This window comes from Asterias amurensis, chromosome 8 (genome assembly GCF_032118995.1).
Source record: "Asterias amurensis chromosome 8, ASM3211899v1".
Classification (NCBI taxonomy): domain Eukaryota; kingdom Metazoa; phylum Echinodermata; class Asteroidea; order Forcipulatida; family Asteriidae; genus Asterias; species Asterias amurensis.
In genome coordinates, this window is record NC_092655.1 from 9,231,760 (window position 1) to 9,246,038 (window position 14,279).

Below are 14,279 nucleotides of genomic sequence, written 5' to 3' on the forward strand. Positions count from 1 at the left end.
CACCCAAAATAATCAACTACACATGTATGGCGCCGGTGAATCACGTAACATCAAAGCATCCTTCAATCTCAGTAATAACGGTGAATTACACAACATCAAAGCAACCTTCAATCTCAGTAATAACGGTGAATTACACTCCATCAAAGCAACCTTCATTATGGGGATAAGCATGGGAATTGAGCGACTTCAAAGCACTATTCATTCTCTAGTAATCACGCAAAATGTCGCGTGGGTTTTGCAAGTTTAGCGCGTGGCACTCCACCCGTGAGTCACGCGTTAATATACCGACGGCTATTTGACTTTTTTTCAAGACATGTTATCGCGCCAACCTCCACGCCCGTTTGCGCGCTAAATTTATCGCACGGCGTCTAGTTATTTTCAATCGGTACTGTAGGTCATGCTGGACGGACTTTATGAGGGTTGGGGACGTTCTTCTCGGATAAGTAGTAGTAGTCAGTGTGCAAATTTAAAAAATAAATACATTGTTTCGGCGTTTAGCCTTTGTAGTGTCGTACCCAAAATTGGAAATTTTAGGATCCATCTTGCAAGTTACAAACAGAAAACGTGTGGCAACAGGGTCACAAGAGAGGGCTTAAGGATACGAAATCTAGGACTGAATGCATCCAATAACATTTGCTCTACCACAATCCAAATGAACTTTGGCGACGAACTTTGTTGTAGGGTTAGAAGAAAAAACTACATGTACGGGAATGTGATAACCACAACTACATCATGTATACTTTTTTTGTTTAGGCCTACATGTAAAAGTCAAATTTTGTGAACTTTCTTGAAGAGACTTTAAATCTTACCCACCCGGTGGTAAACATGTACATCCTTTGGGCTTATCAATTGCCACGCTGAGTGACATCCTGTTGAAGGGACTCGATATTGCAAGAAAACGAAAGCATAACACAACAAACGCTATGGAATTTATATTTCCAATTATTTTATTAGGTTAAATAAAAAACCTTATTCAAACATAACAAACAAAATTTTATATGAAAGTTAATTAAAATAAAACTTGGTAAATCCAACAGAAAAAAACCTTTTCCTATTTGTAAGTGCAACACAAACTTTCCACTTTTTCAAATCTGAAGACTGGTCCCTGCATTCAACTAAAAATTTTGAAATAATTCAATGTGTTCGCAGATAATATATTGTACAGATGTACATCAACCATTGAAAGCCTGACCCAAAGAAAAAAAGAAAAAAAAGAGTATTCCTGCCCCTCCCCCAACAAAATAAATAAATAATAATTATGATAATAATGACAAACTACACACAATGTCATTTGTGCACAAATAGAGAATTTACAAGAACTTGCCATGTATCTAACATTCCACCAAGTTTCATAATTTCTTCGGGAGATATACAATTTCAAAAATGCACCTTTAATGCCACGTCTCGTCTCGGTAACGACATCACGTGACCTCATCGATCTAACACTTCACACACACTGACGACTGCCAGACGACCAATGTGTTTACATTTTGAGGTGATTACACAAAACTTCGCCACTGAGTTTTCAACCTGTCGCTAGAGTTGCACTTTGTGACGTCATTGATATTTCTTTTTAACTGCTCACCCTTGCCAGGCACTAACATCGTTGAAAGTAACTTCATAACTTTTGCCATTTATAGATCATGAGAGGTCACGCACACGAAATAAAATGAAGACCTAATTTTTGCGGCCCTGCAAAAGCCCGTCGTGGGGGAACCCACGTGGCCAGTGAGTGCCGGGTAAGCCGAGACGTGTGGAGAGGGGGATGCCCTCCGGCTGCAGCGACCCCGAGGCCGGGTGGAGAGAGGGCAGGGTGCGCTCCAGATTGGAGCCACCCCTAGCCCTACTTCTCCTAGTTATCGCCCCAGCACAAGCTTTCTTTGTCTTCATGGGGCATTTAACCTTCGATTGGGTAGACCCACGCACACTGACCAAAGAAGAGGAATGGAAGTCTCCCTTCCTTGGGGGGTCCGCCAGCCGTCGCAGCCGACTGAGGCTACGGGGGCCGCTTGAAGGGTTTACGAGCCCGGCGACGTAGTGTTACCTGCGCAGCCCTCCCAGGGCTCGGAATTTCCCGGGGGAACGACTCAATACCGCGGCGACGCTTGCCTCTCTTGGAGCCAGACATAGATGCGCAGAGCTTGACGGTGAATGTCGGGCGCGACAGTTTTTCTTGGTCTTCTGTCTCTCGTGCCAAGATCGGTCCCGGGCATAGAGCTATATAAAAGAACTAGAGGGCGCACTGGCCATTGGCATCAACGCTATACCGCTGTGCGCACACGGAGCACCGTCGGGCATGGTGAGACCGGACAAACAGCGCGGAAAGTACCCAGATGTTATAACGCTAGACATACACAAAACGATTTTCAAGGCCCTCTCGGAGGAAACCTGGGTGACCGGGATGCCCGAGCGACAGGTAAAACCTGAAGAGGAGGGTGGGCCAGGGGACTCCCGGCTCCGCATCACCAATCCTTCTACCCATTGCAAGCGCACCACATGGCGTGGGCGGGTGTCGATTGGGTAGGGTGGCCTCACAAAAGACCGTCAACAACCGTCGTGGGGGAACCCACGTGGTCGGCAAGGGCCGGGTATGCTGAGCCATGTGGAGGGCGGGAATTCCTCTGGATGCAGTGACCCTGAGGCTCGAGAGAGGGCGCGGTGTGCTCCTGAATGGAGTTACCTTTAGCTCTACCTCTCTAGGTTGCCCCCCCCCCCCCACCGATCAACGATCTTTATCTTAAACTCTTCAACTAAACAACAACTCTTCTATCTTCAATCTCAGTCTTTATTTCAGATCATGGCAATTTCAAGGCGTTTTCACAACACGAAAAGGCTATTTTAATTCATAACGGTCAACCATTGTGCATTAGCTATAATCTTTTTGTTCAAGCACAAAAGCACGGCGTGGTTCAGGTTTACCTCTTCCTATTGTGCGAAGAAACTAAACTTAAACTGTTCACTTGACATGTAAATTGGCCCGCCACACACTCTGTGGGGTGGGTATGTAGCGTTAATCATTCAGATTATTAGGTGCACGCTACCACCACGGTGATAGCCGGGCATGCAGCATGCGGGTTGGGACTTTTTTAAGTACTCTATCATGTTTCCTAAACGCTGTCATTCGTTATTAAAACCATTAGAACCAAACAAGGTTGAAAAGTGGGTCTGTCCACGCTAATGGGTCCTTTTATGTTCCAAAAGATAACTTTTTGGACTGTGACTGGGAGGGTACACAAAATACAAAATTTTTCCCTGTATTTTGTTTTGTACAATTCTCTGCTGATAGTGAGTGTGCTTACCAAACAGTATAACAAATGTCTTATTATTTAAGAAGTTACGCAGTTTTCTTTAAGACACATTGTTTGTAACGAGGACAGACATTTTGTATTGGAATTGACTAGAAATGGATGACACAAATAAATAATTAATTGATTTACTCAAAGGTTAATTAAGTTAGACCCATTGCCCCTATTTTTATGGTTATCTGTAAAAACCAAGAGTACCTTGAGGTTTTTCAGCTGGTATGAATGTTTGTTTTTAACATGGACAGACATATTGTGACAAATATCTGTCCATGTTACAAACCTAATATCTTCAAGATAATTCTCTGTAGTTTCTTGAGTACCCACGCAGATGTCTTGGTTTTGCCTAGAAACATTCTTTGCAGGGACAGAATTGTAGGGGACAACATTTTTGGCAATTTGTTTTTATTATGCCTTTCTCACCATTTATGTACGAAATGTCTGTCCAACATTCCCCTGTTACAAACATAATCATCTTGAAGATGATCCCCAGTTATTGCTAAAATACAGATAAATGTGTCTTGCTCTTTGCAAACAAAAACCTTGAAGTGATTTGGAATGTCCATGGGAAACAAGCTTGACAAAACTCTTCTTGTTTATTTTTGTCACCCATTTATAAAAAAAAGTCACATCAAATGGTCCCATTAGTGTGGACAGACCCAAGTACGTTCACACAGGTAGCTAACTCCACTGCACTAACACTAAGTAACTAGCGGCGAAAAATATGTGACCGTGTGAATGCAAAAAAAAGTAAACTTCACTGCTAACTTCGCTGCTAAATCCAAAAGTTAGCAGCGAAAAAATGTCCGCTGCACATGCTGCTAACTGAACTTTAGCAGCGAAACTTGATACTTTGACCGCAGATAAGGAATTTAGCAGTGTGTTTTTCCCCATGTGAACGCAACTGACCTTAGCTACATGGCTCTAAACATCATGATTTCAAATTTTCAGCGCGGTGTTTTGCCGTCTTTTATTTTATCTCCGTTTTTTTTCACATGTAGGCCTTGATATTATTTTTCCCCCGCTTGCCGCCTAAAATATTGAAGTTTTTTTCATTTTTGACATCTTCTTAATAGTTCATTATGAAAGTTAAATCGTACTCAAAAGACGACAAAATCCGCCACTTTTATGACCCAAAAACATTTCCTTTCTTAGCCATCCATATATGGCCATGCCAGCCATGTGAGTTGATCACCCTCATTCCCATGCAAAGGCAACGCGTGTATAGCGTTCGTGGTACATGACATCGCGCACCAATGCATGGGGACGAAATTGTAACATGGCGTAGTGATGTGAAAAGCACAGACCAAAACAAAATAGTGTCAGTTCTCATATAAAATAGAATCGCAGTGAGTTTAGTTAAAAAACTACGGAACTCTAAAATAGAATTGCTGCAAACTTGTAAAAAATACGGAACGTTTATAAGCTTTTCTTCGAGCCAACACGTAAATTTCTTCAACAAAGCTACGACAGTTTTGAAGAGAAAACTACCGGAGGCCGTGCTGGCTAACTGCGACGTACTTTTTGGCTAAGTCGTTTTGCCAAGAGAACCCCCGCTGTGAACATTTAGCAGCGAATGAAGTTAGCAGTGAAGTTAGCTTACTCGTGTGAACATGGCTTTAACTACATGGTAAATAATTATAGCCATCAAAACGGGGTAATTGCGAATAAATAAAACACATGGCAGCTGGAAGTGGATCCACACAATATTGTGACGACCGGTACCTCCGCTTTTACTTGAGGTTTTTTCGTGACTAAAACTCATTGGCGGCAACTCTTGGACTTCTAAAAAGAGTTTCGTCTCTGGTCAGGGCGCCAAAAAAAACAAACATCTGGAGGAAATTATATAATAATAATAATAATAACTTTCGATTTATATAGTGCCTAATAACTAACACTTAATTCTCTAAGCGCTTTACATTACTGCCCTGGTCATAGGGCCAATAACATCCCTTTTTAATGTTTCTCAGCTCCCTTGGGAGTATACAACCTGGGCAACAGTTTATATCGCTCCAAAGGCTTTTTCATTCACAATATCAACCTCTACCCTCGCAGGTACCCATTTATTCCCCTGGGTGAAGAGAAGCAATTATAGTATAAGAATGACAAAACGGTCTTTTAGTTTTAAACCGCTGCACTGGCCCTCTTGAACGTCAGCAAGGCGCATTTTAGTGAAGCCCTCAAAGTTATCGAATTGGTGGGCCTATGCCCCATTGCTGTGATGTCCTCTAAATGACAGCCCTTACTTCTGTACTTTCCAACTGCCATCGACTTACACTTTAGAAAAAACCCTTGCTCTATGGTAAAACTGTAAGATGCATACCAACATGTGTTACGGTTCGGTTAAGCGTCAAAAGAAAGTTTAGTGGGACCATGAGTTTGACTCTTTTCTTTGATAGGGAAGTTCAAGTACAAAAAGCAAATTTAAAAATGAGTAGGAATCTCCAACCCATAGAGCAAGGACTGCTCCGATCTCCATTGCTCCGACTAGGTAAATTTTCATGTTTTTTTTTACACCGAAACAAAAATACCAGCACAGGTGGTTCTTTAAGAATAGATTCAATGACGCTCGAAAAGTCCAAGGGTCAGTGATTGTAAACCCCTTATTTTGGGCTCATTACGTATGCAAATCCGCAGTTCTCTTGACAACTCTGACTTCTGTGTTATGTAAGGTTCTTGAACGCATTATAACTGTTGTATTAAATAATCACTTAAACACCTTGCTCTCTCCTAAAGCCCTATCAGCACTGCTTTGTAAAACACAGGAGTTGTGTTACCCAACTGGTGAACATTATTCAATCTTGGTCATCCACCCTTGATAGACGCCCCCCCCCCACCCCCCTAGAGTAGATGCCGTTTTCTTGGACATGTCAAAAGCCTTCGACACAATGCCACACCACATCCTACTTGAAAAACTTGCTACCTCTTTCAATGTTCGGGGCAAGTTGTGTTCTTGGGTTCGGTCTTTCCTGACAGACCGCAAGCAACGGGTTCTCTTTAGGGGCGGAGTCTCCTCATGGGTTAACATTACTTCTGGTGTACCTCAAGGCAGTGTATTAGGGCCGTTACTATTCAATCTTTTTGTTAATGACATATCTCATTCAACTTCATCCAGTTGTGTGTTATTTGCCGATGACGTTCTTCTGTCATGTCTGTACCGCACAATAGAAAACGCCAATGACAAACTTGTGCTCCAATCTGACTTAGATAAGCTTGCTAACTGGTCCAATGTCAATGAAATGACATTCAACATTAGTAAAACCAAGGTCATGCATGTCACAAGATGCAGGAAACTTGACCCAATATTGTACAACCTAGGTACTCTTCCAATAGAATCTACCAAGTCGATTCAGTACCTAGGGCTTACACTTGATTCCAAACTTTCATGGGCTACTCATCATACCTCCTCAGTAGTTGCCAGAGCCAACCGCATGTTAGGTTTCATCAGTTGCTAGAGGGTCCTCCAGTAACGCAATTTTCTCACTGTACAAATCTCTTGTTCTCCCAATTTTAGAGTATGGTCTCCAAGCATGGCATCTGTTTACATTATCACAAAATCAGCTTGAAAGGGTCCAAAACAAAGGCGTGGAGAATGTCTTATGAGGACAGATTGCAGCATCTTCACTGGCATCCTCTAACTAGCAGGCGTAATTACTTGCTCAGTGCCTTTGTGTTCAAGGTAACATGGCACTGCCCACTGCGAATCCATTCTTAGCGGGGTTTTCATTAATCCTCGTCATCTTGACTCACTCATATTCCGCCATCTTTCAGCTCGTACCGACTGATTGTTCCATTCACCCTCCCATCGATTTCCCAGATTGTGGGACACGATACCACCCGTCATTCGCGAAGCTACTGTAATTTGTCCTCTTATGACATTTCTCCGCCTCTTAAGGATCATTGTTTAAACCACAAAGTGTAATAGATGTTCAATATGTTTGCATGCAGGTCGTGAACGATCCCCCGTTTGGTTTCCCTTCCCTATTGTTGTTTCTGAGTTCATTGTGTTTGTTGGTCATGCGTGGGGTAGCATGCTTCCGAGCAACAGTAATTTGGTTTACTTTTGTTACCCCTGACCCGCATGATTTGTCCTTGTGTTTTGTCCCTTCTGGTTGTCGTTCCCATTTGGTTCTCTTTTCCTCCTGCATGCTCCGCCCTCAGCCGCCCTCTTATTGGATTTATTTTTTGCTTTTGTTTTCTTTTTGCTAATAATTTATTTAAGTTAATTAAGTTTAACCTTATTTATTCTTTTATTTAATTCTGTATTTATTTTCCTTACATCTTGCTTTTTTATAATTGTTTTTTTCTTTCCGTTAATGTTCTGTCTTGTGCTATTGGAACTTGGTCGAATAAACAACAACAACAACAACAACAACAACAACAGCAACAGCAACAACAACAGCAACAGCAACAGCAGCAGCAGCAGCAGCAGCAGCAGCAACAATAATAATAATAATAATAATAATAATAATAATAATAATAATAATAACAACAACAATAATAATAATAATAATAATAATAATAATAATAATAATAATAATAATAATAATAATAATAATAATAATAATAATAATAATAATAATAATAATAATAATAATAATAATAATAATAATAATAATAATATAAATAATAATATAGACAGCTATACAGCTAGAGCTAAAAAAAAATCATGCGGCGAATAATGCCAACCTCTTGTTTACAAGTATTTTTTATATATATTTTTTTGAATTATCTTTGCCCACTACCTCCATGGTTTGCCGTTGTGTGAATTTTGACATTTTAAAAATTAAATTGTAACAATGTCCGTACTATTATTTTTATTTAATATTGCCGCCAATGAGTGCTAGTGTTGGTGAACGTTTTGTTACAAGTTAAGAACGTCCGACCCCCCCCCCCTCTCTTTGTAATAAATTATGTTTGTGGGACATTGTGCATCTTCTTTTACAAGCAGACCCAGCTAAAATGCATCACAGACAATGCACACCAGAAGGTGTTTAGTGAGGCGTTGGTCTGCCATTGTTTGGCAACTTTGAAAATGGAGCCATGGTTAAACCACAAGGTGCAAATGTGGCCTTATTGTGAAGATGTTTTGTTGGGTATGAGGTTCAATTGTGGAAGAAAACGAGCACCAACTGTAATAACATGCAGTATGGTGGTGCTTCCAAAACAGCGCATTTTGTAAATAAATATACGAGAAGTACAAACAAAAATCAATGATCTGAGGAACTTTATTATAGGCAACTCAAGTTTTTCGGGTCACAGCTTTCAAGTACACTTTTGTTAATCCTGGCCAGCTTGAAATGGGTTGTTTTTGTTTCTAATTCCCTGCTGTTCCCTCTACCACCCCATTCTGTCCTTACCCAATCTATCCTCATCTCTCATCTATTCTTCACATGTTCCTTGTTGTATTCAAACCTAGTGTCAGCTAGTCCTCTTCATTCAGAACCAACATGTTTATTTTTAATTTATTGTATTCCTTTAACTATTTTGTTTGCTAATGTTGTTATTTTGCTTTGTGAAATGGCCAAATAAATAATAATAATATAGCCATATTTTAAAGAAGCCACATTTGAAAATGACCAGTTTTAACTAATCGCTTGTACATAAAACACGCAGCCACGGCCACTCCATCCTGTTATAATTTTCTGTACATACTCCAGTCACGCCCCATCACATGGCAACACTAGGGTTCTCCTTATGTAATGAGACAATTTTGTCCGGGCGCTACACCAATCCTTCTCGATTATCAAATTGCGCAAATTATTCTTGCACTATTGGCGTAATAACACTATTCCTGCACTATCGGCAAAGTGCGCAAACTATTCCTGCACGATAAATAAGTCGATTGCACAAGCCATTCCTGCACGACCATAAAGGAAAACAAGATGCCCCCAAATACCAGCAGCCACTCCATTAATTTAGCCTCACGCACACTCAGACGGCGACAAAATTCCCGGCCGCACTTGTAGCTACACACTTGTAATCACAAAATGTACAAAATTTATACACTATGTTGCAACATGATACAAAGTATAACAACACTTGCAACATTTTGCTTTGTACGCCGCCGTTTATATAGACTGGGACTCTTTATTATCAGCCTTGTGTGCTGGGCAGAAATTTTGAGTTCCCACCACCAGCCCACAGATGAAAACAACTTGCGTGAATAGATAAGAAACTGAAAATCATGACCACGAAACTTGGAAATACCTGCCAAAAACCACAGGGAAAAATGTTCAAACAGCCTACAGGGGAAATGATTGTGCCTATAGTTATGGCATGGAGGAAGGAATAGAAGGAGCTCGAACGAAGGGACTTTAAAAGTCGAACCTGTGGTACCGCGGTCGTTTAACAACACCTTGTAATCACCCACATACCTTATACAGACAATGGGCGAACTGGCGTATGTGAGTTTGCGCGTGCGCACTTGGTTCTTCACTCAACCATGGTGTCGTATGTCGTATGGATATAATACAGAAAAACAACTTTTTTGAGACCTGATAAAAATTGTGTACACTTGTGCTCACCAAATCGAAAAACACAATTGAATACCAACCACCCTCGTGTGCTAGAATACCCAAATTTTGAACCACCGCTAGTGACCGGAAAGTCAAAAAAAAAAATGAAAAAATATGCCATGATGTTTCAGTGAAACACCACAAACGGTAAATGAAAACGTGTATATTCACAATTCTTGTCTCCAATGATTCAACTTTACATGAAGGCAACGGTGCAGAGCGGCGGTACCGCACGTTCTGTACAAAGAAATCTAATCCTGCTCGTTAATCGGCCGTCCAGCTGGAGGTCTCCTATCTTTTTCCGCTGGTTAGACGGGGGCATTGTCAGGGTATTCTTTTGTTACTCTGCGGTTTTGCGGGTCGTTCGAGCTCCTTCTATTCCTTCCTCCGTGGTTATGGCTCCCGAGTAAGCTGGCAATAAAAACACTCGGTACTTAACTAACTGTTCTTTGTTATCGACGCGTGTCCGTTTTGATTACATTTCATGAGCCTTCAATTTATAAAAAATTCCCAATCTCCCCTGCGTCTATTGCGCCGATGTGCAAATCTTTAACCCCCCCCCCCAAAAAAAAAATATATATATATTATTTTAACAATTAATAATAAGAATTATACTAGTTCTACCACCCCCCCCCCCCCCCCCAATTACTCAGCCCTCTTAATAAACCAAAATTGATATAGCAGAATAACAACACTTTTCATATAATTAAACTCCTCTGGGGACTACATAAAGATTTCCACCGTTACGCTTATAAATTTAAATTGCCCACAGGTTGCACCGTTTTTCTTGAAAAATGGCCAACACAAATTGTTGTCGGAACATAGAGGTGTAGGGGTGTCGGAACATAGGGATGTCGGAATATAGAGAAGTAACCGATTGTGCCATTTGCAGTGTTTGCATTGCCGATCTGTGGGTACAAAAGAGCTGTGGGAACTGAGGAACCGAACATACATTATTAGCGGCACATTGATTAGGGACGTAGAAGGGCAATAGTTAAAATTCTCAGTGTTGAAACCAAAAGCGTTTGCGTTAGTTTTTCTACTAATAACTGAGAAAACATGCAAGTTGTTTAACTGGTCGAATGTTTTTCCTCTTAAAACAAATTCCACGCAATGCATTGCAATGCTGGAAAGTCTCAAAACTGCATGATTATTAAAATATACTTTCAACAGCAAATTATTAAAAACTCTCTGGGAGTTCGAGAATGGAGTAAGGAGCGCAATACAATCATGACCAAGCTCGTTCCCACAGGTCATAAATCCACACACCAGGCATAAGGCATAGGTGAACGTTGGAAAGTGAAAGTGTGAAGGGGAAATCCCAGGCTGAGCAATATTTGGAGAAACACGTGCACAACGTCACGGACCCTCATTGGACAATGCTTTTCGTTGTCACTTTTCATGAACGAAGTGGATGGGATGAGATCGTGGAAACATTGGACTGGCTGCAGTGCTGGCTGGTTTTTGCGTAGACGACAGTTAGTACATCTACGACTTCTAGAGAATCGTCTCTAAAATTATGTGATGTGCCAAACGTCATTTTTTGTAAAGAAATTATGAATTTATCAGAGTGAAATGAAGACACAAGACACAGGTGTGGTGTTTTATTAAATCTTTAGTGAGGGTTGTATACACCTATAAACAATTGACGTCGATGTTTGGTGGGTTGAGCACTTTTCGCTATTTGTTGATCACCACAGTTTTTAGCATCAGTGGTTGCCAAACTGGCAAGAGTAGACCGTTATAATATAATACATTCATGTAAGATTAACGGTTGATATAAAAGGGTCAACGATGGCGCAAATTAAGGATTAACTTGAATAGAAAAGTTGATGAGCTGGCCTGGCAGAGTTCAATGTGTTTTCAAGGCGTTTTCATGGCGGCTTTTTACACGGCGTTTTATCGCCGTTTTCACGGCAAAGATTTTCATAGTGCTGGTACCTAAAATAATCTGAAAGAAAATGTGTGTGAATTCGCCACTATCATACCACGCGTGCATGGAGTTCATGCTGCCTGCTGATGGCGGTCTATGGAGGCGACTGAACGTAAAAACGAAGTATGTGTGTCTTGCACGTGCGTTGTGTATTAGTGTATATGGTTTGTGCATGGTTTTATGTCTGGTCGCAATGTGGTCAGCGTTATCGCGGCAACATCGAGTCATTTTATTTTACGGTTGCATCGTCGATGTGCGGGACATTTTGATTTAAAAAAAAGACGGAAATCTGTTAAAACCGTATCCAAGTTTTACTCACTGCTGTTTTTAAACTTTTAATAAAGTTCAGTAATTTTCACTGAAATTATTAGACAGCATGGCTTCAACCAAAGCCGTGTATCAAAATTTTGCCCGTGATTTCAGCCCAACTGGTCGTGCTAACACGGCTTGCATGCACAGCTCACTAGCTAACATGGTGCTGGCAAGTAGATACACACATGGTGTTACCGCAAACCAAATATATATTGATACCTCACCATGCATTGCCTCAAATCATATTTATTTTTATCATGTTAAAAAAAAAACCAACAACAAACAACCTAACATTGGCTAAAAATGGAAGCTTAAAAGTCACCTGGAAGTGGTATTTTTTACAGCTTTTGTCACTAATATATGTGTTTTGATGAGTTGAATGTGAATAAACAGTTAACCAAGGTTTTAAAAAATCAGTTCTTGTGTTATTTACAAATTTAAGAGTAGACCCCGACCCGAGAGGGCGCTGTTTGTGACGTCAATTGAGGCAGACTTTGCCTGTAATGCGTAGCGTAAACACAAATGCAAAGTACATGTACGGACCAAGTCGTGAGTTTGTACGTTTCAAAAACAAAACAAAACTGTTTTTTTCCGGCAATGCCGACCAGGTGTATTGCTGCTGAATGCAGAAAAACATTTTTTGAAATGTACCAACTCACGACTTGGACAGACATGTACTTTGCACGTGTGTTTGCTATACACATTGCAGGCAAAGTCTGCCTTGAATGACGTCACAAAAGGGGTAGGCGGAGTCAGCCCCCCAAACAACTTTATATATTTTTTAAACATAAAAATCGTGACAAACAATTACTAAAAAAAATTATTTTATTGTTCGTAAGCATATACTCTTATGTTTGAAAGAAAATAAATTCTATTTCCAGGTGACTTTAAAAACATGAGACTGAGAAAAGGATATCCCTACACTACATCAGTAAAGTTTTAAAACTAAATGGTAAATGTACATGCATTCATATGAGCTTTTGAGGTAACGCCTACTCACTTTTATCCAGTCTGAGGTGTGGGCTGCTGTCAGTAGATGTATAGGATGATGAATATCGCTGGCTTGCATCTTGTAGGAAGTCCTAGATAAATTGTTATTCATAATATCAACTTTGAGTTAATGCAATTCATCTTCATTTAAAGCATTCATAAATACCTCAGACAGTTTCGCTTTTCCTATTGGTGGAGAGCGCGTCATGTGGGGGTGTTTAAACCTTTGATAATGACCAGTGTTTATAACCTGTTGTGAGCGGATACTCCGCGCTAGTCTTGATGCAAGACATTTCTTGTTACGGGCGATGCAGGCACTGTTGGTGAGTTCCTCGCTGTGTGTGAAAGGAAAACCAGAATGTGCTGCACCAAGACTGTACGCGCATGCGCAGGAACGGAACCGGAAACTGTCGGAAATAGGCATGCAACACTGTACATGTACCATGGAGGTAGAAACAAACAGAGCTGAAGCACGTCGAAAACTGATTTTACAGAGTTACTTACTTTATTATTCCTTTTAACCAAAAAGCTACTAGTTCTAAAACCTTGGGTCGACCTGCCGTATAATAAACGCGGCAATTCGACCCTGCCTGTTTTAAACGGCCGTGAAAGAACTAGTCGCTACCCTTTTATTCCCTTAGTTAAACTATATGGGCTAACCTCCAAGTAGTACAGTGAGTTACAGTACATGAAGAATCAATATTTACATTGGCCGAGGTTTTCCTATATAACTAAAGAATCTATCACATTTTCATGAGAATTTTGCCTGTACTCATCCTTTTTATAGTTGATGAGGTACACTGAAATTCCACATGTCCCAACTGAATTGTTTTGAACAAAGCTTGGGGAGCACCCACTTCACAATGCTTTTAACTGATTTTTATATTTTTTATTCACCAAATTGTATGTAAAATGTAAATAATATTTTAAAAACAAAAAAGTTAAAGTTGAAACATAAAACTAGAAATCAAGTGTTTCAAAAAATGTGGTCGTACAAAAAGATATTCACAATGTCTAAATCATATCAATTTACATTAGTATAAATGTGGTACAAGAACGTAACACTTGCAAAAGATGTCACTGTTTCATGTGATTATAAGTACAAGCGGGATGCCGCGCTTCACGCATCACCCCAGCTAGAAATGATTGTGTACAAAATGCTGCAAATGTAAAAATATTTTTGAAACATAAAAAGAAAATTGTGGAAAAAATTGGACAATCTTA

The 14,279-nt window shown here is 40.3% G+C and overlaps 1 protein-coding gene across 1 annotated transcript in view; it reads right to left on the bottom strand.

Moving 5' to 3' along the window:
• LOC139940815 (meiotic recombination protein REC8 homolog) overlaps nt 1–14,279 on the bottom strand; it is a 418,728-nt gene that overhangs the window by 310,186 nt on the left and 94,263 nt on the right. Inside the window, exon 6 of the mRNA XM_071937199.1 lies at nt 13,066–13,147. Coding sequence (XP_071793300.1) covers nt 13,066–13,147 — 82 coding nt within the window. The remainder of the gene's footprint in view (nt 1–13,065; nt 13,148–14,279) is intronic.